This window comes from Rhinopithecus roxellana, chromosome 9 (assembly GCF_007565055.1).
Source record: "Rhinopithecus roxellana isolate Shanxi Qingling chromosome 9, ASM756505v1, whole genome shotgun sequence".
NCBI classification, from domain to species: domain Eukaryota; kingdom Metazoa; phylum Chordata; class Mammalia; order Primates; family Cercopithecidae; genus Rhinopithecus; species Rhinopithecus roxellana.
The window spans coordinates 124,902,634-124,929,312 of record NC_044557.1 but is presented as its reverse complement, the minus strand read 5'-3'; the positions used below and the strand labels follow the sequence as shown (position 1 = coordinate 124,929,312).

Sequence of the window (26,679 nt, the reverse complement as noted above, 5' to 3'; positions counted from 1 at the left end):
AACAAAAACTCCACAAACATTTAAAAATCCCTCAGTTATTGAACTTCTGTTAAGAATAGTTCAATTTGAGGTCTTGCACCCTAAACAGGTATATATTTGGAAAAAAATCGCAGCTACACACAGCAAAGACTAACAGTATTTACTTAAAAATATTGTGTGTGTCTATATATATATATATATATATATATATACTTATATATATATCTTTTTTGTGATTTTTTTCTTTTCCTTTTTTTTTTTTTTGTTGTTTTGTGCCCAAGTAGAGATACGATGGGATTGAAATGATGCCCTAGAACAGAAATATTCTTTAAAGGAACAATACTTTGAAAAATAAAAAGTTTTTAAATGGTTGAACATACTTGCAACACCTGCAGAAATTCAACTTGATACAATGAGAAAATAAACAGTGGAATCAAATCCTCACCCAAATGGCACGGCCTCTAAGGCCCGGAGTCCGCTGCTGCTGTGAGTCTCACCACCCAAACCAGGGCTCATGGGCAGGTGGCATCCCTTCCCTGCCACTCCAGAGCCCCTGCCCCCAGGCTCTGCTGAACCAATCCATAATCCAAGTCCATCTTACATCAGTTTTGTATATCTCTGGCAAGACTTTGCAGCAGGGACACACACATATATACGTGTGCTATGGGCACACACACACACACACAAACACACACATACTACACACACAAAATTTCCCATTCAACCCAGATGCACCAGGTGAGCTGAATGATTTTCAGCCAACCACAATGGTGAAAGACAGAAGCACCAAACAGTCTTTGAAATGGGTCAGTTATTACAATTTTGACTTTTTATATATATGTATATATATATATTCTAGTTTTCCTCTTTGTGTTATTTTTTTTTTTTTAAAAAAAGCACAAATGAAAAATGAAGAATTCTTTCCAGATCAATTTAAGGCTTCCCACCAAATGGAAACAGAAGAGGCTTTACACAATATCACATGTGATAAATGTCTACCGTTCACAGCCTTAAAATGATGGAACTAATCATTGTTGCCAGTCACTGATTAAGTATTGTGCCTTTAAATTGATGGCGTTCTTTTTGCTACTATGCTGAGTTTTATTATTACTGATTATGTATATAGAAATCTCCTTTCATTTGCTTTAGAATGTCCTGTCCTTACCGAATTATTAGGGTGGCTTTTGTTTTGTTCTGCTTTGCTTTTCACTGGGAAACAAATGTGATTCTTGCTAGGCAAGCGCTAAAATGGCACATAGTCAGCCTTCAAGTAGCTGCTCCAGCCATTCGAGTTTCAAACAGCCCTGGAGCTCCTGGAAGGCTCTGCGAAGTGGGGAGGAGGTCCGGAGAGGAGGGGGAGAAACTGAAAAGAGGGAGGGGTTTTATGCTTTCGCTTTTGGTAAATTTGTTTTCTTCAATACAAATAATCAGATAGGAAGAATCATTGCTTTATGTTGTATTTGTTGGTTGGTTTTTGTTCCACTTTTAGATTGTTTCATTTGATTGTTTAATTTCCCCTCTCCTGGCGCAAACGTCACCAGGGAGTTTTGCATGAGAAAACGTGACAGTACTTAATGAAACTCAGCACCTAAGGGCATAAGGCAGTTGAAGGTTTTTGTTTGTTTGTGTTTCTTTTGTTTTGTTTTGTTCTTTCAATCAGCACCAATCCCATAAATGATCTACACTTGGTGTAAGGTAAAAAACATGTTTTTTTTCTTTTGGAGTGGAGACAACTCCTCCTTCTCCACTCTATGAACCATAGCGTGGGATTTTTCAATACTGTTTCTTATGTGTAAAAAACAAAAGAAAGGTTTTCTTTTTGTTTTTACTTACAAAACATAGAGAATATCTTTGTATACATACAGCGACTGGAAAGAAAGCTTATTTGAAGGGGTTGTGACTTATTAATTTTTTTTTCTTTTGCAGTGGTGGTGTTGGTGTGGCGGTGTTGGTGGTGGTGGCGGTGGTTCTGTGTATTGGGGGAAGGGAGGGTTATATTTCTTGCAAGTGGTGTTTGCCGCAAACCAAACTTAAGGTCCCCTTCTCAATTTGGGTCAAGATGCTCTTAGAGTGAAGACTCATACTGTAGCAACTCATAGAGGAGTGGTCCGTCTCGATATCGAATGCCTACTGCGGTGGGGGTGACATACTGCAGAATGTTAATAGTCCTTCTCAGTCTCCTGTCTACAAAATGAGCATCCCAAGCTGGGTATCGCTTTCTTGGCATGTCAATCTTAATGAGGGGCCCTTCTGGGAGGTAAGGACGCCCCAACGGGGTAGGGGGCCCCATGGGTCTCACTTGGAAAACGGGCAAGCAAGTGTCAGCCGTGAGATCCTCCTGTTGTTCCGTTACGGCTCTGGTGGGCGTAACCTGGGTCCCCCGGTACCCAGGGGTCTGAGGCGCCATGGGCTCAACATCGGGGGGCAAAGGGATGCCCCAGAGCAGCTCGGCACAACAGGAGCTGGCAAGGATCTTAGCTCGTGGCCCCATGGGATGCAGCACACCATAGTATAAGAGCATCAGTGCGATCCCAGCCACAAAGCTAATAAAGACACAACACAGTGCTGGCACCGCATAGGAGTCAGTGGTCTCCGGGTTTCTGTAAAAATACCAAAGGAACGTCAAGGCAGCATTCTCGGTCAAGACTATCGTATAATATGCAAACATTCGATATCGAGTCCGCCCTTCCTTGACGTTAAACCAGCAGAAAATGTACACAATCCCTACCACCATGTTGAAGAGGATCTCCTCCCACTTGGACATGCAGAAGTCTGTTCCGCCATGGATGATCCAGAAGGCCATGGCGCACCAGTGAACCACCACGAAGATCCCAAAATAGAGCTGGAAGATGGAAGCAAAGAGGGCAAAAGAGATCACTCGGGATGAGATGGTGAAGAGGCGCCAGAAGATCTGGACGAGGGCCCCTCTGTAGCTCATGCTCTTCTTGTCATCCCTGGAGTCCCGCAGCAGCTTGTGATAGGAGGCTAGCACCCAAGCCAGGGACATCAGGGAAGTCGCAGAGGAGACACCTGCCGGAAAGACACAAACCCACACAGTCAAAACCTTGGACATCAACCGCAGGGCACAGTGAAGCTGCCGGCTGAGGAGACGCCCACACACACCACGATCTAAAGGAGGAGGGAGAAAGAAACACAGAATCAGGAACCGAACTTGGAGGTCACAGCTGCTCCCTACGCTGACAACTCGGGAGATGGAGCTTTTGTTTCAACAACCCCATTTGCCATTTTGGGAGCTCAGTGGCTCAAGGGTGATACTGAGCCAGTGTGTTTTGCTAGGGGGCTGAGAGGTGGGGCCACATCTGCCATGGGCAGGCCTTTGTGGGTTCAGCCTTAAGGAAACATGCGATTCTTGTGGCACACAGATGTGTGGCTGGCATTGGTGTCCCTGTCACCAGTAGCCTGTTCTCTTAGAGGAGCCCACAGGAGGAATCGCCAATTGTGAAGGCCAAGGGTTTACCCACTGCCCTGAGTTCCACACTGTTCTACTCTGAGAAGGTGCTGGAATCACGCTTCCGCCTTTTTCTCACCTCACTCAAAGTCCCAAAAGTCCCTTTCCTGAACCTTCTTCCAGTTAGCTTCTCCCCCACCTGCCACTCAAGGCCATCAAGATCCAGGACACTGGGATATCCCGCCTGCTTCACATACTTCCTCTCACACCCACTCTGGTCTTTTCGGCCTCTCCACAATCCCTGTTGCTTTCTCCAACCGACGGCTGCTCAGAGTGCTCTTAAGCCTTGACTTGTGAAGCTCTGTCCTTCTCTGGTTGCCCTCTAGATTCAACAGTGGTGTCACTCAGGGTGCCTCTTCCCCTTACTCATTTTCCAAGGCTTCTGAGGCCTCTGCACTTTACTCCTTGCATTTCCTCCCACAATGGGCAAATATTCAGAGAGTTTGAGTGTGCCTAATCCCAAGTCATACTCATATTGCCATAGAGCAATTTTATATACAACTCTGACTACTTGATATTTGCAACTAAACCAAATGAAACACAATCCATTGTTATTGAAGTCTCCCCAAATCCACCCATGAACAACCAGTCACTATTCGAGTGCTGTCATACAATCTCCATTTAAGCAAGATTCCCCCATTACCAACCCCCAGCTCCCCATGCATCAGTTGCACAATCCATCTGGGGTCTCTTTTGTTGGTCTTTTCTCCCAAAAATTCACAACTAAATGTAAGTAAATGCAACAGGAGGCCGAATGCTGTCCCACTGGCAATGACCTCCTTAGGAAAGCCTTACCCTCCCACAGAGCACAGTTCCCCCACGACATTCTTCCAGGTTGAAATCAAAGTTACCCAGTCATTTTCTCCCTTAAGCTCAAAGATCAGATCCAGAAGCCCCATTCATCAAGACACCAGTTAAACTTCCCCAGACCGCCAGGCTTCTCCTTGTCTCTCCCTGGGACCTGCCCAACTCCCCACAACTCTCCAAAGCCCGATGAAGAATCCAAGTCCTCTGCCACATGACACTCTCCCAGCACTGGCTCTGCCTCGCACGTCTCACAAAGGCCCTCTCTTTCCATCATCTCAAATGATGCTCAGAGTCCTAGCTTGAAGAACAGGCAATAAAAAAGCCTGTTAACTGTTACAATGGGCATGTGTCACTTTGATAGTAATAACAATCATGGAGATTTGAAACAAACAAGTGCAACACGATCCCAAGTTCTCCATGGAAATCTATCTGGAAAACATCTAAAGAGCATTCATGGCAATTTTCCTTTCACTTCTCTAGAAAGTTCTGAACATGACACACGTCCTGCCTCCCTTGTGGTACACACAGGGCATCTCATGTGTGTCTGCAGAGGTTGCACATGGTTGGTCAGGGAAACTTTTAGTGCTCACATTGTCTGTTAGGCTGCAGCAGGGAGGAGAACTTCCCTTAGGAGTAACGTGATGTAGGTTGTAGATTTCTGGAGGGCAGAGGATGTACCATTACATATTTATTTATTTATTTATTTTTTGAGACAGGGTTTTACCGTGTCACCCAGGCTGGAGTGCAGAGGCGTAATCAGTGCTCACTGAAGCCTCAACGTCCTGTGCTCAAGTGATCTTCCCGTCTCCCATACCTGGGACCACAGGCATGTGCCAGTGAGCCCAGCTAATTTTTTTATTTTTATTTTTTGTAGAGACAGAGTTTCTTCTTCTGCTTCTTCTCTCTCTCTCTCTCTCTCTTTTTTTTTTTTTTTCTTTTTGAGATGGGAGTCTCACTCTGTCACCCAGGCTGGAGTGAAGTGGCATGATCTCCACTCACTGCAACCTCCACTTGCCAGGTTCAAGCGATTCTCCTGCCTCAGCCTCCCGAGTAGCTGGGACTACAGGCACACACCACCATACCTGGCTAATGTTTGTATTTTTAGCAGAGACAAGGTTTCACCATGTTGGCCAGGCTGGTCTTGAACTCCTGACCTCAAGTGATCTGCCCACCTTGGCCTCCCATTGTGCTGGGATTACAGGTGTAAGCCACTGTGGCCAGCCTAGAGACAGAGTTTCAACATGTTGCCCAGGCTGATCTCGAACTCTTGGCTCAAAAAATCCTCCCACTTTGACCTCCCAGAGCGCTGGGATTACAGGCATGAGTCACCGCGCCTGGCTGTAATCACACCTTCATAGTCTGGACCCAGCACTGAAGCACCCTCAAAAATTTCCATTAAACATCCTCCTGACATCCTTGCTCTCCAGCCAAATTCATTGCTTGATGTTAATCATGAACATCTGGTAGATCCTGCCAACCCATAGTCATCAGATGGGAGTTCTACGGGAGCTGGGTGGGAAGAAGGCTTGATTGTTGTGTTCCTTCTGATAAAGCAAACTCTATTACCTTCTACTCAGAAAAGCATAAGTGCGGAGCTCATAAAGCAAGAAGGCGTAGCTCAGCTTCTGCTGGGGCCTGGTCAGATCCAGTCGAGTTCTGAGCATGCTTTGAACAGACTTGGGGTGCAGAGTTAGGATCACCCTCAGCCTTCGTTGTTCTGACTTTGCTGTTCCCTGTGCTGTGACATTGGCCCTGTTCACACCAATTATGAACAAATGGGAATTCAAATGCCCATCAGCCACAAATTGCAAAGCCAAACAGAATTATTCTCCATTCTTCCACCTTCAGAGTTACCTACCCCATTTCCAGGCGTGTGGCTATGGTTTTGAAGGCTGGTGTTCTCTTCCTGCCACTCCCTTCGTGGCGGTGGTGCTGAAACTACTCTTGTTTCAGCTGACCAGGCACTGCAGTTGAGGCTTCTAGAATTTCTCCCAAGGGTACTGCACAAACATTCCTCAGTGTTGCAAGACATCACTGCTAACTTACAAGGAGGGCTTGGGAAATGGTCCCATGGAAGACTGTGATTCCAGGCATCTGACTGGGGAGTCTGCTGGAGAGCTAATAGCCAGCCCAGTTTTAAGTCTTTGCTTCATCTGTTCCTGACTTGGTCAAGTTATGAATGGCCAAACCTTCTATCCAGGGGAGCTTCTCAGACCATCCACTTTAACCCACCTATTCCACAGGAAGCAGAGGTGCAGGGGCTTGGGTGGCTTCCTCAAGACTGTCCTGAGAACCACTGGCCATCTCTATGAGGACGGCATGCTTCCTGCCATGCCACTCTCCATCCTTTCTCCATCTGGTCCCTCTGTCAGTTCAGTTTTCCAGATACCAGCAGGCAACACCTTTCTCAAGGTCCTTTGTACTGAAGGTCATCAGCCTTCTCCAATGGTGGGAGCCTGTTCTGGTGTCCAGCCATTAGCTCTTCAGAGTTGGAAAGCCAGGCCACATCCTTGACACTGTGAAATGCTCCAAACAGTGAAAGGAGAAGGTAAACTTCCACTACCTGCCCAAGATCAAAAAGAACACCTTTGGCCACACAGAGCAATGGGGAGTGGGTGTACAGGCCTCCACCCCTGAAGTGCCTGCCCCTCTCTCTCTCTGCCAGCAACAGAGGCAAGGATGATCCTGTAAGGAGGGGAATTGCCTGGGGGACGTCAAAACTCTTACCCCCATCACTTTCTAATCCACCTCATCACCAAAGCATTCCTCATTCTATCCAAGGCTCTGGGCACATTTTCTGGGACCAGAGCTGGTGCAGTTGGTAGGCTGAGTTCATCCCTGAGAAGAGATCAGGAAAGCCAGGCCCACTTCAGGACCCCATTTGGGAACAGGTTTCTACTGGATGCTTAACAGAGGGTAGTCCTTGCCCTGGTGGGACTCAAAAACCTGTGATGGAAGGCATCAATGAACGTGTCTTCAGCCTGCCCCCCAGGAACTCATCTGGACCTGTCTGTGACATTGTCTACATTGTTATGTTTGGTCAAGGGACCAAATGTCCATCGCTCAGCCACTTCTGCATCTTTTCCCTGAACAAGCCCTGTAGCCCCCACAGGACTGTCACTGCAATTCTTCCTCAGAGGGCCATCAGCAAAGGGTGCCTTGAGGACAGCCTGTGAATACTGGGGACTCAATTGGGGCAGGAGATGGGAAGCTAGGACAGAAGATGCACTTCTTGCTCTGAACCCTCCCCATCTGCGCACCTGGTTGTCCCGGAGAACCTGGCAGGATTCACTGAGCATCTACATGCATTTTCTTATTGAGAAGGGCCTGGGAAGGCAGGTGCTAAGTTGTGTCTCCCCCACAAAATCCATATACTGAAGCTCTAACCCCTAGGACCTCAGAATGTGGCTGTGTTTAGAGATAGGGCCTTTAAAGAGCTGATTAAGGTAAAACGAGGCCATTAGGGTGGACCCTAACCCTATGTGACCAGGTCCTTCTGAGAAGTGGAGATTAGGACACACACAGGGGGATGGTCATGTGAGGACACAGCCAGAAGACAGGCGTCTACAAGCCAAAGAGAGAGGTCTCAGGAGAGACTTCTCAGACCAGTAGCACCTTGATCTGCAGTGCTCTGTGACCGCAGCCTGAGCAGACGCATACTGTGCAGACAGAACCATGCACAACCACCACCAAGTGATTCATCTTCAAAGCTTGCTGTGTGTTCTGTTACAGAGGGAGGGAGTGCAGGTTCTTCCTTCTCTGCAGTGGCTCACTTGGAAAATCTCCTTCTTGTCTGAAGTCAACTCAAAAGTCAATGCATTCTCCTAGGTAAGATCCAAGCACACAGGAACCGGCTGTGGAGGCCCCCAGTGAAATTCCTGGACAGGCCTGGGAGCATCCACAGTTCCCTTCCACTTCTGGCTCCATCGCCTTCTGCATTCCGAAGATCAGACTAGAAATTGTTACACACTTCACGTTCGGCTGTGACTAGCTCTGAGCAGTGACCTTCACAGCTCCCTTTCCCTGGTGCAGACCAGGAGGCAGGGCTGGCAGCATGCCCACTGAGCTGACCTTAGTGCAGTGCAGCTGGCTGGGAGGTCACTGGACCAGAGACCCCTGGGGCTGGGGGGCTGGGAAAGGGCAACTCCCCAGAGGAAGGCTTGGAGAGAGGGCCTTTGGGCTCTGATCACCAGCCCTGGGGTCTCAGGTTCCAGAAATGGAACGGCCACACCTTATGACTGATGGCACAAAGCCAGAGGGGCAGTCATCAGGGAATGTCCTATTTGGTGGTTTCAATGCCCAGGGGTCATGGCCAGTTGGGGAACAAAGCAAAACGTGTGACTATGGGTGCCCTACTGAATGAGAAGCACAGAGACAGGGCGTCTTGTAAAGGTTGAGATCCTAGAACCTGGAGGGAGCAGGTGAGGCGGGAGAGCAAGGAGGTGCCACGAAAGGGGTCAGGCCGGGCAGGGCGGCTGTGACCGGGATGGGCCAGGGTGGAGCTGCATCAGGGGACCAGTCACATCTCCAATAAGGTACCTGAAGGAGGAAACAATGTCCAGAGCTCCCTACAGGCTGAGCGCAGCACCTGGAGGAAGGCTCCAGAAAGCTGCAGGAGTCCTAGAGATGGTCACCAACTTCCCCTGAGCCAGGGCTGGGCTCAACTGCAGGAATGTGTTTTGCAGAATGGGAGGTGAAGGCCCAGCCCTGCCTCACCCGCTCTCTGCCGGAGAGTGTCAGCTCATACCCACCGCTAAGTCATGTGTCGGAAACACACTTGATGAAGACGTACCTAAGCATGGGGCACGACGGGAGTGGGAAGAGTCAGCTATGTGCAGCTCCCCAGATCCCAGCTTCCTGCCTCTCTCCTCCCCAGCTCCTTCTCCCTGGCTTGTTCCCATCAGTGGGTAGCCAGGGTCAAGGTTCTCCCATTTACACAGCATAGGCCCTGGACCCTGTATCCTCTCCTGAAACTGTCCCTCCTCTCCTTGTCTCATCTTCTCCAAGCTTCCCGAAGGCAGGCCACTTGCTCTCCTCACTCTCCCACCACCTGCTTTCCTCCCAAATCAGCCCCAGTGGAGAGCTGTCACTCAGGTCGTGCAGCATTCGGAGGACTGCCTCTGTGCTTCTCCTCCTGGCTCTGTGTGACAGCCGGGATTGGCATCTGCTCTGTCCTTCTTCACACCCCACCCTGAGCTGTTCCCTAGTTCTCTTCCTGCCATCTCTTGAGCTCTTTATGGCAGCCTTTTCCTGCCAGGTTTCTTATCCCTATATTACAGATGAGGAAACCGAACCAGCAGTGAAGAGACGTGGATGTGGCCACAGCCATATCCTGATATTTGCATTCTATGCAATTCTGTGGCATTGTACCTCAGTGGGCTGGTTCTCTAGAGACACCCCAAACAAAACACAGGCTTAGCTGGTTATCTGTTGGTCTGCACATCAAGAACAACATCTCCCTCTTTCATCCCGGGACCCCTCCCTCCCTCCCTCCCTCCCTCTATCCCTCCCTCCCTCTCTCCCTCCTGGGGAAGCTAACATTTGGGGGATCTCTACCATCTGCTCTTCAAATTCCTATTTTGTATTTTTCCCACAATGAGTTCCTTTTAGACAGCAATTCTTCCCCTTCCATCTGTCAAACTTCCCTCTGTCTTCCCACATTTTAAAAAAGTCCAGTTTCTTCTTGGAAATGTTCCCAGAAAAGGATAAGGCAGCTGCGTCCACTGCCTCTCTAAGCATAACCCACTGTCTCCCGTCCTTGCCTCCCCCCAGGAGACACGGCAAGGGAGTGATGTGACAAACATACTTTTCTATTTGGGCAACCAAGAGGGAAGAAAACAAGCATCCTGATGCCTTCTATGAGCCAGGCTCAAAGCCATTAAATAATCTGCCCAAGGCCACACAGCTAGTAAGCAAGAGAGTTCATACTGAAACCCGAGACTATTTCACTCCCCAGAATCTGGATCTGCGCGTGCTGGAGCTGGCCAATTGTTAAACTGTGGGCTGGCTGATGTCATGTTGCAGGCTTGAAATTGGCATGGTGGGAGTATTTACACCACAGCAATTGGCAAATGGTACAAACCAGAGATCCACCAAATCCTGCTAAATGTTGGTTGTTAAACATTTACCAGCACACCACTGGTCAGGATCAGCCATCCTTGAAAAGCTTGGTGAGTGTCTATGCAAATTAGAAGGGCCTGTCTCCAAATTCAATGCCTATTCTATATTCGATGCTGTACTTCTAGATGTGGTCTTCACATGCAGGGCACTACCTGGTTATCAGTCAGAATTAAATTCCTTAGTGCTAATGAGAAAACAACAACAAAAAAGCAATCTTCTTTTAAAACTTTTGTTGAAAATATGTACACAGTAAGTATTAGGCTGGTGAAAAGTAATTGTGGTTTTGCCATTTTAATGGCAAATAGCTTCAGGTCTAATGGGTTGCTTTGAGCACAGTCTTTCATAAGCACTGACATACTCATTTTCAGTACATTTCTGTACTTGAAGAGGGTGTGATTCAGATGTGAGGTTTCCACATGGGGTCACTTTAACGCACCTCTGACATCTCCAGATGAACCCTTAAGAAGGGTCAAAGAGTCCGGGCACGGCAGGTCACGCCTGTAATTCCAGCACTTTGGAAGGCCAAGGCAGGTGGATCACGAGGTCAGGAGATCAAGACCATCCTATCCTGGACAACATGGTGAAACCCTGTCTCTACTAAAATACAAAAAAAAATTAGCTGGGTGTGGTGGTACGCACCTGTAGTCCCAGCTACTCTGGAGGCTGAGACAAGGGAATCACTTGAACCCGGGAGGTGGAGGCTGCAGTGAGCCGAGATCACGCCACTGCACTCCAGCCTGGCGATGGAGCGAGGCTCTGTCTCAGAAAAAAATAAAAAAGAAGAAGAAGGGTCAAAGAGAAGAGACGGCAATCACATCCGTGGCCCTAGCCCTCAGGACTGACATACATGTGGCTGACGAGATTGGGAAAAACCCAAGGCTGATCGAAGTGATCCGGTGTAAACATAAGAAAGGAGGATTTGGATATCTCAGGAAAGCCAAAATCTGGGCGATCACACCATCCCCTGGTTGGACAAAAAACTCTTTAATATAAGCGAGATAGGCCAAGGGATAAAGAATATCAGGTCTTACCATGGTTTCTATGAAATCTCTCTTTTTTTTTTTTGCCTCTGAATTCATGCATATCATGTCATCTGTTAGTTTCTAGTAAGTTCAATAACACTGATATCTTTCCTCTACTGAGCAGCCACCTTGACCCAGACTCTATGCTAGGCATTGCACATAAATTAACTCAATTGTTCTTCCTTACCATGCTATCAGCAGCAGTAGACTGATTTCAAGATGAAGAGACTGAGGCTCACAGACTAATTAAGTAACTTTTCCACATCAAGCAGCTAAGAAGTTGTAGAACTGGTATTTTAACACGGGCCTGTCTGAATCCAAAACTCAGATTATTTTTTGAATCACTGGGAAAGATCTCTTTCCATCCTCAACCACAAATTAAAGAATCATCATTGAGGCTTATACATCAGTTTCTTATTAATTTGGTTATCATATATCAGCCCTCTGATCATCTCTGTGAGCACTGACAAAGTCAAATTTGTGGGTCTACACAGCGAAGGACCCACCCCTGGGAGGCCCTGCCTGAGCGTTCGTTCAAGCCACTGCAAAGCTGGCAACACTTCTGTTCCATCTCTCTTGCCTCAATTGCTGGAATGGCCTCCTAACTGGCCTCTCTGCATCTGCCCTCCTCCCAACACTCTATCCACACTACAGCAGTCAACATGATTAAGCTACAATGTTTCCCTCCACGTGGCTTCCAGTGCCTGGTAGACCATCAAGGGTCACTGATTTTCAACAGGCCTTTTGTGTGGGAGGAGGTACACGCCCACCCTGCTGGACTGAGGTGTGGCTGAGACTTGCTCTGGCCAGACACGTGAGCAGAAGGGATGTGTGGCCCTGCCGGGCAGAAGAGTGTGCTCACCCATGCTCCAGGAAGAGGCTGCTCCACCGGACCCGTGACTCACAGGTAATGAGCATGAAGTAAATCGAAAATGCTTAAGGCCACTGGAACTATGTAGGTATTTTAAACTGCAGCATGGCCAGCCTGTCCTCACTGATGTGTTAAGTCACCCCAGGTAAAAGCTACAGTCCTCAGAAGGGCCAGCAGAGCTGCCCTGCCCTATATATATATGTGTGTGTATATATATACACACACATATATATAGTCACCCATGGAACCAGCCTGCTTCCCCCTCCCAGGAATCTCCCCCTCCAATGAGTAAGCTGTTCTTGAATCTAATCTGTCAAGTTCCCTTTGCCCTCCCCGGGGTCCTCTCCTGCTGGCCCTTCAGACATGCTCCAGCCACACTTGCTAGTTCCACTGCCTGGAATGCTCTCCCCCGGTATCCCTACATTGTCACACAAATGTCATCTTCTCACCAAGACCTTTATGCAAAGATCAGTTTCTCAGCCGGGCCCTCCCCGACCACCACACTTAAAACTGCAACTCCCTGCCATGCTTTGAATGTGTCCCCCAAAAGCTCAGATGTGGGGAACTTAATCACCATTGTAGCATTGTGTTGAGAGGTGGGGCCTTCAAGAGGTGGTTAGGCCATGAGGACTCTGCCTCCTGAATGGATTGGTGCAGTTAACACGGAAGTGGGTTGGTTATCCAGGGAGTGGGTTCCCGACTTTTAGAAAGTAGTTTGGACTGGGCATGGTGGCTCACGCCTGTGATCCCAGCACTTTGGGAGGCCGAGACAGGCAGATCACTTGAGGTCAGGAGTTTGAGACTACCCTAGCCAACATGGCGAAACCCCATCTCTACTAAAAATACAAAAATTTAGCCAGGCGTGGTGGCATGCACCTGTATTCCCAGCTACTTGGGAGGCTGAGGCAGGAGAATTGTTTGAACTGGGGAGGTGGAGGTTGCAGTGAGCTGAGATTGCGCCACTGCACTCCAGCCTGGACGACAGGGGGAGACTACGTCTCAAAAAAAAGAAAAAAAAAAAAGAAAGTAGTTTGGCCTGAGTTCTCTCTCTCTCTCTCTTTCTCTCTCCCCACTCTTGCTATGTTAAGACACAGCAAGGAGGCTCTCACCAGATGCAGCTTCTCAATCTTCAGCTTCTCAGCTTCCAAAACCATGAGCCAAATATGCTTCTATTTTTTATAAATTACCCAGTCTGTGGCATTACAGCAGCAGAAAATGGACTAAGATACCCCTCAAGACTCCCTCCTGCCTTCTTGCTTTTTTTTTCACCGTAGCATTTCATACCACCTTGATCAACTTTTCTCTTACTCGTTACTTTGGTTTTTTAGTTCTACTATGTTCCATGGTGGATGCTAGCTCCCTAAGGGCAGGGCAGGGATTTGGTTTGGTCCTTCTGGAATTACATGCAAAACTGTGTGGGTTGTTTTTCTCATGACGGAGTCCACAGCTATTCTTGAATTCTTAAGTAGGCAAACAAAGGAAGGGATCGTGGCCCCCATCCCTAGCCGCCATAACCTCCCACAATGCTCTCCAAACGCGGGAAAGGGAGTTCCCTGGGAGCATTCATTTATGCCTTCGTCATTTAGAAGAAAACCTTGGGGTTAAAGACAGGGAAGAAAAGGAATTCACATTTACTGAATGTTTCAGTGCATCAGACATTAAGTATGCCAGACTCTATGCGCATTTCATTGAATTTAATGGAACAATAATCCCATGAGAATGCCTGTCAGTGTCCCTGTTTTACAGAGGAAGGAATTGAGGCTCAGGGAGGTAAAAGAATTTGCCTAAGATTACTGTATTAAGCAAGCCTTTTTATTCTGAGGCTTTCACATCTCCGGGGGGGTGGGGACCTTGCTGACCCTGGAGGGACTGCCCCTCCCAGGGTTAGCTAATTCTTAGTGAAAGTAAAAAACTGTTCTGTGAGCACGCCTTTCACATGCAGACCAATCCATCCAGACCCACATCTCCCAGCCACCTCCTTAATGGGCTCCCACCCTCTCGGTCACTATCCACCTGCCCTCATCTCCCCAGGGCCAGGTACCAGACAACTGGAGACAGCCCTGAGGCCAGCAGAAGTCAATCAGACTAGCTATCCGAAGCCAGCCTTCCTGTCTTACCTGCTCCTTCCTGTGGAGACCACAACAGGAGCCTTTGCCCATAGCTCTCCCCTCTCCCCTCTGTCTCCTGACTCACTTGGATGCTTCTCTGTGTGCCCCCTGCACTGTGGCATGCTGTGTCCCCTCCTCTTGGGATCTGTGAGTATATTAAACTATCTTTTCTATGCTGGCTCCCTCTGATCTGTTGGTTCTGCCATACCTAAATAATAATAAAACCTATAGTTTGAGACCGTTACAAAATTAACAAGCTGTTGGAGAGGGGATTCAAATCCAATACACCCAAGATGACTTTGATGTCCAAAGTCTCAAATGCTGTGGAGTTACAAAGCTGAAAGCCCTTCCCACCAGGCTCAAATCCAAGTTCCCATTCATGGGACCCAGGGCTTCTGTGTCTGGGTCAGGCTCCTGGTCCCATGTTCAAGATCTAGTGACAATAATTTGCTTCCTGAGACAGGAGGGCAAAGTGGTTCTGAGGGTGTGCTCCAGAGCCAGGTTAGCTGCCACCATCTTCCTGCCACATGAGGCTGGATACCATCCCCATTTCCTCATCTGCAAAAAGGCAATAATAATTGAGTGCCCCCCTCATGAGGGTACTTTAAGGATCAAAGGTCAAGTGGCTATGAAAGGGCTTAGCTCAGTGCCTAGCACAGAGCAATGTACACCACCAACATACAGGTGCGTGCCCAGAGAGACACACAGCCCACATACATATGCCATGTTTATCCTTGCTCATGTCATTCCCTCTACCTAGAATGATTTTCCTGATCTTTGCCTGGCCAACTCCTGCTCATCCTCCAAGCTCAGCCCAGGCATCACCTCCTGCTGGGGACCTCCTCTGAGACCCCCAGGGTGCATTGATTCTCACCTCCATAATCTCAACAGCATGCTGTGTATTTCTCCTCCATAGTCAGTGTTTTATTTTATTTTACTTTACTATTACTTTTTAAAGATAGAGTCTTCCTCTGTCCCCCAGACTGGAGTGCAGTGGTGTGATCATGGCTCACTGTAACCATGAACTCCTGGTCTCAAGCAATCCTCCCACCTCAGCTGTGGGAGTACACGAGTAGCTGTGACTACAGGTATGCACCACCACACCTGGCTTTTTGTTGTTGTTTGGGGAGATAGCGGGCTCTTGCTCTTGCTCTGTTCCCCAGGCTGGTCTCGAACTCAAGCCTTAGTCTCCCAAAATGCTGGGATTACAGGTGTGAGCCACCATGCTTGGCCATAGAGACTATTTCATAGTCACACTTTCTGTGCAGTCTGTCTCTCTCCCTTCCTTAACTGTGACTTCCCCGAGGATAGTGCTAACAATTATTCTTGATGATAGAAGCACTTATCCATTCCTGTGACCTCCATGCCTGGCACAGAGTGGACAACCAACAAATGATTCCTTAGCTGACACCTACACAGACACATTTTCCCAATCAACGCCACAAATGCAAAATCCAGGTGGCGACATTCTTGATGCCCTGACCACAGGATGCTATGAACAGAACCCCCTTTTTCTGCTATCGGCCCTGGATTCTCTGAGGTCAGCAGGGCACAGTTCCTTCCATTGCTCAGTGAAATAGACCTTCCCCCCGTGATAGTTTCCTAGGGTTTCTGTAACAAATTACCACAAACTTAATGGCTGAGAAGAACACAAATGTTATTAGCACACAATTCTAGAGGTCAGAATCTGTAATGAATTTCACTGGTCCAAAACTCAGCTGTGAGCTGGGCTGTGCTCCTGCTGGAGGCTCTGGGGGAGAATCTGTTTCCTTGCTTTTTCCAGCTTCTAGAGCTGCCTGCATTCCTTGGCTTATGGCCCCTTCCTCCATCTTCAAAACCTGCAGTGTAGTATCCTCCAATCTCTCTTTTGGCTCCATTGTCACACTGCCTTCTGTCTCTCTGATCTCCTGGATCCTTCTTATGAGGGTTCCTGTGATTATACTGAGTCCAACTGGATAATCCAGAATATTCTTCCCATCTCAAAGTTCTTAATCACATCTGCAAAGTCCCTTGTGCATATAAAATGACATTTATAGGTTCTGGGGGTTAGGAGATAGACATCTTGGGGTGCCATATTCAGTCTACAACACCCAGAATCACCCATTTAACAGCAATGCAATGGTTTTTAACCAGGGTGATTTTGGCCCCTAGGGGACATTTGTCAACGTCTGGAGACATTTTTGATTGTCATAACTCGGGGTGCAGGTGCTACTGGCCTCTGGCGGGTAGAGGCCAGGGATGCTGCTAAATACTGCAATGCCCAGGAAATCCCCTCACAACAAAGAATGACTTGGCTCCAAATATAACAGTGCTGAGGTTGAAACTGTGATAGGGTATTTCCTCAATGTTCTACATCAATCCAAAACCAAACAGTGAACTTGGCTGTGTCTAATAACTGAAGATTTAGACCTTTCAAAGAATTCCCCCTGAGAAGTGGTGGGTATCCTAAGGGGCCTGGACGTTCAGCTGCAGGGACCTTGGGAAGGCCATGAAGACAGCATCTCTCCAGCTCCGACAAACAGTGGCTGACTGGTTCCTAAAGAACCTACAGTTCCTAAAGAAAGAGTCACCAGTGCAATCTTCAGCACTGGTCCCAAATGCATTTCTTCTACAGCTGCAGGAAAGCAGACACGTGAGAAACTACATTGTGGCTCTCCTGGACCCTGGGCTCTTCTGAGCAGCCTACTGGGGGCTGGCGGCCACTCTGGGAATATGGTGGACAACAGGGAGGTATCAGACCTCCCCTCAAGGAGTTTCAAGGTCAAACACCAGGGTTTAAAGGGCCCAGGAGGAGGAACGCTAAATCCAGCCCCCTGCTTCACTTGTCTCTTCTTTTCAAGATTCTGTCAGGGACCTCAAAATTCCATCTTCACAGCCAGCTGCATAAAGGCAAACTTTAGAGATTCTAGAACAAATGTCAGCCACCCAGCTGGCATGGCACAAGGCTCAAGGGTGCCTGGATCCTGGTTGGCCTGGAGCAACCTGTGGAGATGGCCGTCTGCTGTCCCTGGAGAGTGCCAGGAAATCCATTCTCATTGAGGAGCAACAGCTGACCAGGCACAATGCCCTGTTGCTCTCAGAAGCGGCTGTGTTTTGACAGAGGCAGGGAGATGCTCTGGAAAGGACATGGGCTCCATACAGAGCTGGCTCAGGCCCAGCCATGTAGACCTGGGCAAATGCACTGACTCTCTCCAAGCCTCAGTTCACTGTTTGGAAGCCATGGGTAAAAACATGGATTCTGAGTATATATACATATAGAGAGAGGTTGTGTATGTGTGTGTGTGTATGTGTGTATATATACACAGTGAACTTGGCTGTGTCTAATAACTGAAGATTTAGACCTTTCAAAGAATTCCCCCTGAGAAGTGGTGGGTATCCTAAGGGGCCTGGACGTTCAGCTGCAGGGACCTTGGGAAGGCCATGAAGACAGCATCTCTCCAGCTCCGACATATATACAAATGTATATATACACACACACACATATATATATACACACATAGAGAGAGAGAATATGTATATATATGTAGAGAGAGGGTGAGATTGTATATATATATGTGTAGAGAGAGAGGGTTAATGTGTGTGTGTGTATATAGAGAGAGAGAATATGTATATAAATACAGAGAGTGAGATTGTATAAAATATGTATATAGAGAGACAGTAAGTATATATATATACACAGAGAGAGAGAGAGAGAGAGAGAGAATATGTATATACATATATATAGAGAGGGTGAGATTGTATATATATATATGTAGAAAGACAGAGGGGGTGAGTGTATATATATATAGAGAGAGAGAATATCTATATATATAGAGAGAGAGGGTGAGATTGTACATATATATGTAGAGAGAGGGTGAATATATATATATAGAGAGAATACATATCTATAAAGAAAGAAAGAGAGGGTAAGCATATACATACACACATAGAGAGAGAGAAAGAGAGAGAGGGTATGTGTATATAGAGAGCGTGAGTGTATATATATATAAAGAGAGGTGTGTATATAGAGAGACAATGTATGTATATATACAGAGGGTGAGTATGTGTACATATAGAAAGACAGGGTGTGTGTATATGCTTGTGTATATATAGAAAGTGTGTATATATAGAGAGAATATGTATATAGAGAGAGGGAGGGTGAGATTGTATATATATGTAGAGAGAGTGAGCATATACATATATATGGAGAAAGAGAGATTATATATAGAGAGAGAGCAAGAGAGGGTATGTATACACACACATATATATATATACACACACAGAGAGGATATGTATACATAGAGAGGATAACTATATATATGTGTGTGTATATATATAGACAGCACTAGAGAGAGGTGTATATATAGACAGTATATGTATATAGAGAGAGGGTATGTGTATATGTAGAGAGGGATGGTGTGTGTGTGTGTGTATACATACTATATGGAGAGAGAGGGAGAGAGAGAGGGTGTGCATGTGTATATGTATACAGAGAGAAAGGGTGTGTATATACATATATAAAGAAAGGGTGTGTATATATATAGAGAGAAAGAGGGTGATTATATATAGAGAGAGGGTGAGTATACATATATATAGAGAGAGACAGGGTGAGCATATACATATGAGAGAGAGGATAGGTGAGTGTATACATATATATATAGAGAGAGAGACAGAGGGTGTGCATGTGTGTGTATAGAGAAGCTGAGCATATATGGAGAGAGAGGGTTGTGTAGTGTATATATATATGTGTATGTGTATATATATAGAGAGAGAGGGTGAGTATATATAGAGAGGGTGTGTATGTGTGCATATATATAGAGGGTGAGTATATATATACAGAGAGAGAGAGAAAGAGAGAGGGTGTGTGTGTACATATAGAGCGAAAGAGGGTGTGTGTGTTTATACATATAGAGAGGGCGAGTATATCTATAGAGAGAAGACGAATGTATATACATAGACATACATATAGAGAGGAGAGTGTGTATGCCTGTATATATATAGAGAGAATATATATCTATATAGAGTATATCTATATATATATATGTAGAGAGAGTATATATAGAGAGGGTGTGTATGTACGTCACCTTTTCTGCGTATGTATGTATGTGTGTGTGTGTGTATATATATATATATAGTTTCTGTATGCATACTCAATATATATTTGGAATTACATTGTTCATATACTTGTTCATTGCCTGCCTCCACTAAAACATAAGCCCCAGGACAGAGATCTGTCTGCCTTGTTCATCTCCGTACCTCTAGAGCCTGGCCAGGGTCCCCAGCATCCTCTGTGAGGAGATTAGGCAGGTAGGGTTATTCTCAATTTATAAGGCGAAAATGAGGCTCACAGAGGTTAACCGTTGCCCTGCCCCTTAGCCAGCTACTCTGCCGTGAGTGCCCTGGGAGACACAGCCTGCCAGGTGAAAGCACTTCACTCAGCCAAAGCCTTGGTAAGGGTGGAGGCCGTGTGCACCCCTCAGCCATTGCTGTTGGGTGCTTCCTTTCTGCCAAGAGCAAATGTCATCACATCTGCTTCCTAACACCCCTCTGTGATAGAAGAGATCACTAGGGTATACAAACACAATCACTGAAGCTCAGGGAAGGAGAGGGACCTGGCCCGGTGCACTCAGCCGTCAATGCAGAGCAGGTGTGCAAAACCAGGCCCCTTTGGCCCCCATTAGGGGCTTCACGTGGTGTTCAAGGGCGGCACCTTTCCTCTCAGGTGAAAAGAAGTCTGTGGAGGTTCCTGATAAGCAGAGAAGGACCCAGAGTCCTTGGTGACTGCTGGTGAGGGCAAGGGGTGAGGAAAAGGATGAGGTCCCAGCAGCAGCACGAGGCAGGAGGACCTGCGACGGCGGCCCCACGATTGTACTGAAGATAACAGGTTTGAGAAGCCAGCAGCACTCACACCAGGGCCTGGCAGCCTGGGGTGCAAGAGGCCGGGAATGCAGTCAGGACTCTCCTTTGGTCAGGTCCAGGCCCAAACCTTGGCTCGGGATGGCCCTTGGGCAAATTCCAGACCCCTGGAACTCCTCTTGGTGTTCTGACCAACCTAACACTTCAGACTGGTCCAGTATCGAACGGGTCTATGGAAGTAAACTTCCCAGATGAAAAAGGTGAAGCTCAGAGAGTCCCCCCGCCCCGCCCACTGCTGTAATCACCACCCGTAACCATGCTTCCCTGTCTTAGCAAGGCAGGGGGTGGGACAGCTCACAGGGAGTCACCCCGGTGTCCCTTCTGGAGCCTCTTCCTGAGTAGTGCATCCCCAGTAGTGAGAGGGACATAAACAAGAAGACAGTATTCGTGAAACTCCTGGGCTTTTCCTGCTCAGATTCATAAATAATGGGAAAGATCTGTTGGAGATCATTTAGCCGCGGTCTTTCCTGCAGCTGGAAGCTCCCATGAGGTCTCGCGTTCTTGATGGCGTCTGACGTGAATGTCTTATAATTAAGGACCGCTGCTGCCTACATGTTACTGTGACTCCCCCAACGCTCCTCTTCCTTAGGCCAGAGCTGAAATGGGCTTCAGGAGGCCCTTCTGTTTCCGGGCATGTTTCTGGGGCCCAGAGAAGATGAGAGTGGAGAGATCTGAGCAGTCTTCCTTGCAGCGTCCTGGCTCAGCTGACTTGTGGGCTCCTTAACCCAGACTCCCCATGTGGGAAAGTGGGGGAAATCTCACAGAAGAGCAGCTCCCTGGGCAAGACCCTTGGGCAGGCCGGGCTGTGGAAGCAGAGGGCTCCCCGCTGGCCTCCTGGGGAGCCCCTGGTACCCATTACAGAGGTTCCCTCCTCTCTCCCTCCTGGCTGCCCTCAGACACTGGGAGCTCTCCCTTTGCTCAAGGCCTTTGTCGGGGCCACTCCTCTTTCTCAGGACACAGTCCTCCAGGTGTCTGTCAGCCTGGCCACCTCCCCTCCCACACAGCTCAGCCACGCCCTCACCTCACTGGTGCCTTCCTGGTCTCCCTATTGAAGACCAATAGGGAGCTGCACACAGCTATTCACTGCACAGGGCTCTGCCTCCCTTCCCTTCTCTCTTCCCAGCTTTCTTGCTCTCTGTGCACTCCATTTTCTAATAGAGAAAACATTTGCTTTGTTTATTGCCTATCTCTCTACACGAAACAGAAGCTCCGTGAGGGCAGGGTTTTCTGTTTTGTTCATTGCTGTATCTGTCCCCAGCTCCGGGAACCATGCTAGGCACATGGTAGGTGATTAGGGAAGTTATTGAATAAGAAAGTCAATGGTCCACCTGCAGTAAATGCTCAGGCTTCTGAACTTGCTGGTGTCACAGCTGCCCCCACGAAGCCACCTCGCTCACTCGCACTGGCTGAGGAAGCCTGCGCTCGTGTCTCTGTTCCAGCGTTTCATGTGCAAGCATTTCCAAGTCCCCAGTTGCTGCTTCATCTGTATTCACTGTCATGAAACGCACTGAGTTTGCCTTTCTCCAGTTTTTTTTTCTGCTGCTTTAAGAACCCTCACTCTTGCCACTAGTTGGTAGGGCCACCTCAGTACAGGGCCTCAGAACGGCATGCAGGTTCAAGCCAGAGTGGTGCAGTGCGAGTGTTTAAGTCTCTGTTTAAAATTCTTGCAAACTCCGTTTAACAGGGTAATGGTTTAATGTATTGTTTAACAAGAAGCCATTTGGAGCTAGAGCAGGACTTGCTATAGACGCCAAGCAGTTTCCAAATGGCATCTCCTCAAAATGAGAAGAGAAACATAAAGTTAGAGAAAGGCTGTCCCTGGGGGAAGTGGGAGAGGCCAAGTCCATGTTCTGGCGGGAGGAGGCAGGCAGGTCTGCTCTGCGTCTCTCTCCATCTCAGCTGTGGGTGAAGATGCAAGCCAGCCGGGGAAAGGGGTCAACAGGGAGTTGGGCATCTTTCCCTTGATTTAACTGCTCAGGGCCACAGCACAGCAAAGCCATGAGCGCCCAGAAGTGGAGCTCGTGTGCTGCAGATGTATGCGCTGCTAGGTCTGAAAGCCCAGTGTTCCTCAGAGATGGCCAATCCCAAGACTGGCACCAATAGCCAAGGAGAAGGAGGGGCTGTGCTCAATTTGAGGTCCACAGGCAGCGTAGAGTACTGGCAAGTGGCCAGGACATGGGAACTCCCTGCAACTCTGGATCAGGTGATTCATTATGTAATGTCGTTTGATATAGTGGATTGGTTGTTTTGGGAACAAATTTTACTTCTCATTCCTAAGGAAACCGAATGGAAAATTCATGGTTCTGGTGCTGAGCTCAGATCCGATACATTCACCTCACACAACCAAATCACCACCCCTTACTGGGCGGCAGCTTCACCCTAATTTAACCAAGATCCCAAAGTTTGAAGTAATCACCTTTTGTGTCCTTGATTTAGAGAGGGCGACAGCTAATGTCCCATATGAACAGGACTGGAAAGAGACAAGAAAGTATTTTCATATAAGAAAAAAAGAAATCTCCCACAAAGAGAGACGTGGATGTCGTTCACTGAGGGGACAGGAAAGAGAGGAGGCCATTCAACTGATTAACTGATCCAACTGATCCAACAACTGATCCAACCGCTAAGAGTCAGCCCCCTCGGCCCTCCCTCCACCTGGGGACAGAAGCAAGTTTTACCCGTAGAAGGGATACTTGGTCAGGGAGACAGAGCAGTGAAGCTGATGCTTCCTGTGGGATGCTTTTCATCCTTACCAGGGAAAAAAAGAAGTAAGTGCTTGCCAGGTTGGAGCCAAAAAGAAAGGCACAGACATTTCTGCTTAACGGGAGCAGAGAAAAGCAAATCGTCCTTCTGAGTTGTTTGGATGCAGTTAGTCCGAGCTCTCGCTGGAAATAGAGGTGAATGTGAAGCTCAAACACAGGCCTCTGAAAGGGCTTTTGATATAAAAGGAGCCTGCAAGTAAAGCTGAGAAAGAAGAAAACTAGCAAGGAAGTTAGCACTGAAGAGACACAAAGCAAGATCCCTAATTTTATCTTAGAGCTCCAGGTTTGTTTAAAGGAAAACCAGTGTTTATATGCAGGGTTTACAATTTTCTCATGCTTCCCTGTCTTGCAAAGATGCTTTTCTTTGGCACAAATTTGGTACTGGTGTCTGTGGTTATGGACGTCTAGGTGGGGAGCAGGGAGAGGCATGGCATTTGGACGTCTTCTAAGTGTTGTGTGACCTGCTCAACTGCAGGCCCAGCGTGGCAAGAAGTATAGGAGGCTTTTCTAATTCTCCTCCTTGCTGTGTGACCTGGGCAACTTCCTTCCCTCTCTGTGCTTTGGCTTCCCTATGTTAAATGGGGAGGGGGCTGAATGGCCTGATGGGCAGCATTTCCCCCACCTCCACTCCCAGGAGCTCCTGCCAAGTGCTGCATGGTGGAGTGGGACCGTGCGACTTTACGCAACATGTCGAGGTCTGCTTTTGATCATCTCCGAGAGAATTCCTTGCTCTACGAAGAAGTGTGTTCCCAGTGTGTGTCCCCTGAGCAGTAATGGCCTACATGGCACCAGCTGGCCACGTTCTGGGGTAGAGGTCACTCTAGGTTCCAGCCCCAGCACAAGCCTGATCCCACCTGGGGATGCCCAGTCTTGCCCCCTGCTGAGTTAGAGTTTGAGGGGCACACAATGGCTCAGAGGATATCTGAGGGCACCTGGGGTTTCCTCTGAGGGTTCCTGGGGTGCCCTGATTTTTCAGGGCCAGAGAGATCTAAGGAGACTGAAGAGACCTGCACCATATTGGAAATGTAGGACACTGGGTTTTCATCGTGAACCTCTCACTAACTGAGTCCATCACCTTGGACTAGTTCCTTGATCTCTCTGGGCTTCAACTTCCTCATCTGTAAAAGAAAAGGGTTGAACTACACGTTTTCTCAAATCCTTGTTTCCAGCACAAAGATTCTGTGCTTTTATGTGTGGGGAGACAGGTAGACAGGCAGCCTTAGAAGATGCTAGAATCTTGTTATCTATCAATAATCTTAGGGTCTTCCAATGTTTGGGGGCCAAAATGATAACAGTATCATCCCACATCCATCTCCTTCTCCAGACCCACCCATCCTGTCCTAAAGTCTTTGTCTGGATAAGCTCTTTTGACCTCTGGGTCAGGATAGAAATGATCTCCAAGGAAAGGCCAGGCAAAGGGCGGTGAGCCCATATGTGTCTTTCTCACTAGCAGGGTCCTGGGGAGCTGGAGGGTCCTTGTCCCCGACCCATCCCCTTGCTTCCTGGCCAGGCCAAGCTTAGCTCCATAGTAGGTCAGTGAGGCTTCCCCCTGAGTGCTTGGAAGAGGCTCACCTAAGAGGCTCTGGAAGACTCAGAACATTTGCAAAAAGCCAGTCGTGGGCAGAGACTCTGGGAGCAAGAGGCAGAAATATCGCCTTCTGACCGTCAGTGTGATGGCATCTGGGGCACGCAAACATGTGTATGCTGGAGCTGACATGCCCAGCTTGGCCACGGCACATGCCACCCTCTGCTCCATCCCAGCAGCAGTGGCCAGTTCCCACAGAATCCACACAAATCTATCTGTCTCCTCCAGACTCAGCCACAGCTGTCCTTGCTTATGGGCACAGGCTTTAGAGCAGGACTCCCTAGGTAGACATCCCAGCTCTACCACTTCCAAGCTTGAGGCATTGTGCATGGTACCTAGCCTCTCTGCACTTCCATTTCAATGTCTGTAAAATGGGAATAAAAAGTGTCCACTTCAGAGGGCTGCTGTGGGACTTTAACTGGTTCCTTAATCCATGTAGCCTCCCCGGACTAGTCTCTGGTACACGGTTGAGCTCCCCTAAAATCTTAATGAGCATTTTTGACATCATCATTTTCATTGTTCTCATCACCACCGCTGTCCCACACTCGCTGCAGTACACCCTGTGCCCTGGGCACCAGATGCTCTCAGTCTGCCCTCTCCATGCTCTTGCAGGCCTCCATTCCTTGGTATCTGTGGTCCCACTGTCCAGAAGAGCCTCCCAATGTTCTCCTTCAAGGGAGCTCTTACTCATCCAACAAGAACCAAAGCAAATGTTACCCCCTCTGTCAGGCCCCCAGAAACAGTTACTCCCTCTTCCATGCTCCCGAGGAACTTGGGTGTGCATCTGTTACAAAATTTAAGATGCGGAGTGCCAGACCATAAGCTCCTGAAGGGCAGGCGTCTTTGCAAACCTATCCCTGGCAGGTCTGGCCTGTGGTGGGTGGTGCTGTGATGATGGGGAAGTGGCCATTCGAGTCCTATAAGGGGAGGACTCCTCAGCAGGAGTGTGGCCAAAAAGGTCGCCCCAGGCCTTGTGGAGGAAAGGGAGGTTCCACACGCCTGGCGCCTGCCAGTGTTCATACAGAGTCGCCGGAGAATTCCCAAAGGAGGGAGGAGGACAGAGCCATCACTCTTCATCCATTCCCCAACCCCTGCGTCCCCACAGATCTTCCTCCCAACACACCCAGTGAGAAACCACCACCCCTCTTTCTGTGACCACCCCCAGTGGCCCTATTGCATCCTGTTGGCTCGCGCTCCAGAACAGACCTCAAATCTGTCCATTGCATCCTTCCCCAAACACTCTCCATCCCATAACCTCACACCTGGCCCACCACAGCCTCCAACAGGTGCTCCTAGCTCAGCCCTTGCTTCCCTCCCTGTGCAACAGAAAAGGGACCTTCTTCAAAAGCAAGGCTGGCCATGTGCTTTTCCTCTGCAGCCCCTCCCACTACCCTTGGAATAAATCCAAGCTCCTGGGGTCCCCCAGGCCCTTCCCAATTGGGGCCCTGCCTTTCTCTCCATCCTCTCTCACCTCAACTGCCAAGCTCCAGTCATGCTGGGTCCTTTCACTTTTTGGAACAAGTCAGGCTTTCCTTCTCTCAGGGCCTTTGTGCAAGCTACTCCCATTGCCCAGAAGGCTGCCTCTGCTCTTCCCAAGTTGGTTCCTGCTCATCATTTGTACTCAGCGTAACTGGCAGCTCTCTGGAGGGGCTTTTTCTGACCCCCTGCCTAAAGTAGTCTTTCTCTAACCCAACCCAATTGTCTGCTTCAATACACTTACCACCAAGTGTTGTCTAATTGTTTTTGTGCTGTGTCCCCCGACAGAATGGGAAATTCATGACAGCATGGATCATGTCTGTTATGCTCCCCATTGTTCCTCCACACATAGCATGGCTCCTGGATAACACATCTTTGTTGAGTGGCAGAGTGTATCATGTAGCCAGAATATGCCAGGTGACGCACTGTGGAGGTGGATGTGGAGCTCATTAGACCTTCGCAACAACCCAAAAAGTACTTGTTATTCCTAATTTACAGATTAGGAAACTCAGGAAATTAACTTGCCTGGTGCCGTAAGGTCAATACATGTCAGAGCTGGAATCTGCATGCAGCCCTGTCTGACTTTTC

The 26,679-nt window shown here is 48.2% G+C and overlaps 1 protein-coding gene across 1 annotated transcript in view; it reads right to left on the bottom strand.

Moving 5' to 3' along the window:
- Positions 1-1,059: 1,059 nt before the first annotated feature.
- Positions 1,060-26,679, bottom strand: part of XKR6 (XK related 6) — a 286,508-nt gene continuing 260,888 nt past the window's right edge. Inside the window, exon 3 of the mRNA XM_030937774.1 lies at positions 1,060-3,009. Coding sequence (XP_030793634.1) covers positions 2,045-3,009 — 965 coding nt within the window. The 3' untranslated portion in view covers positions 1,060-2,044. The remainder of the gene's footprint in view (positions 3,010-26,679) is intronic.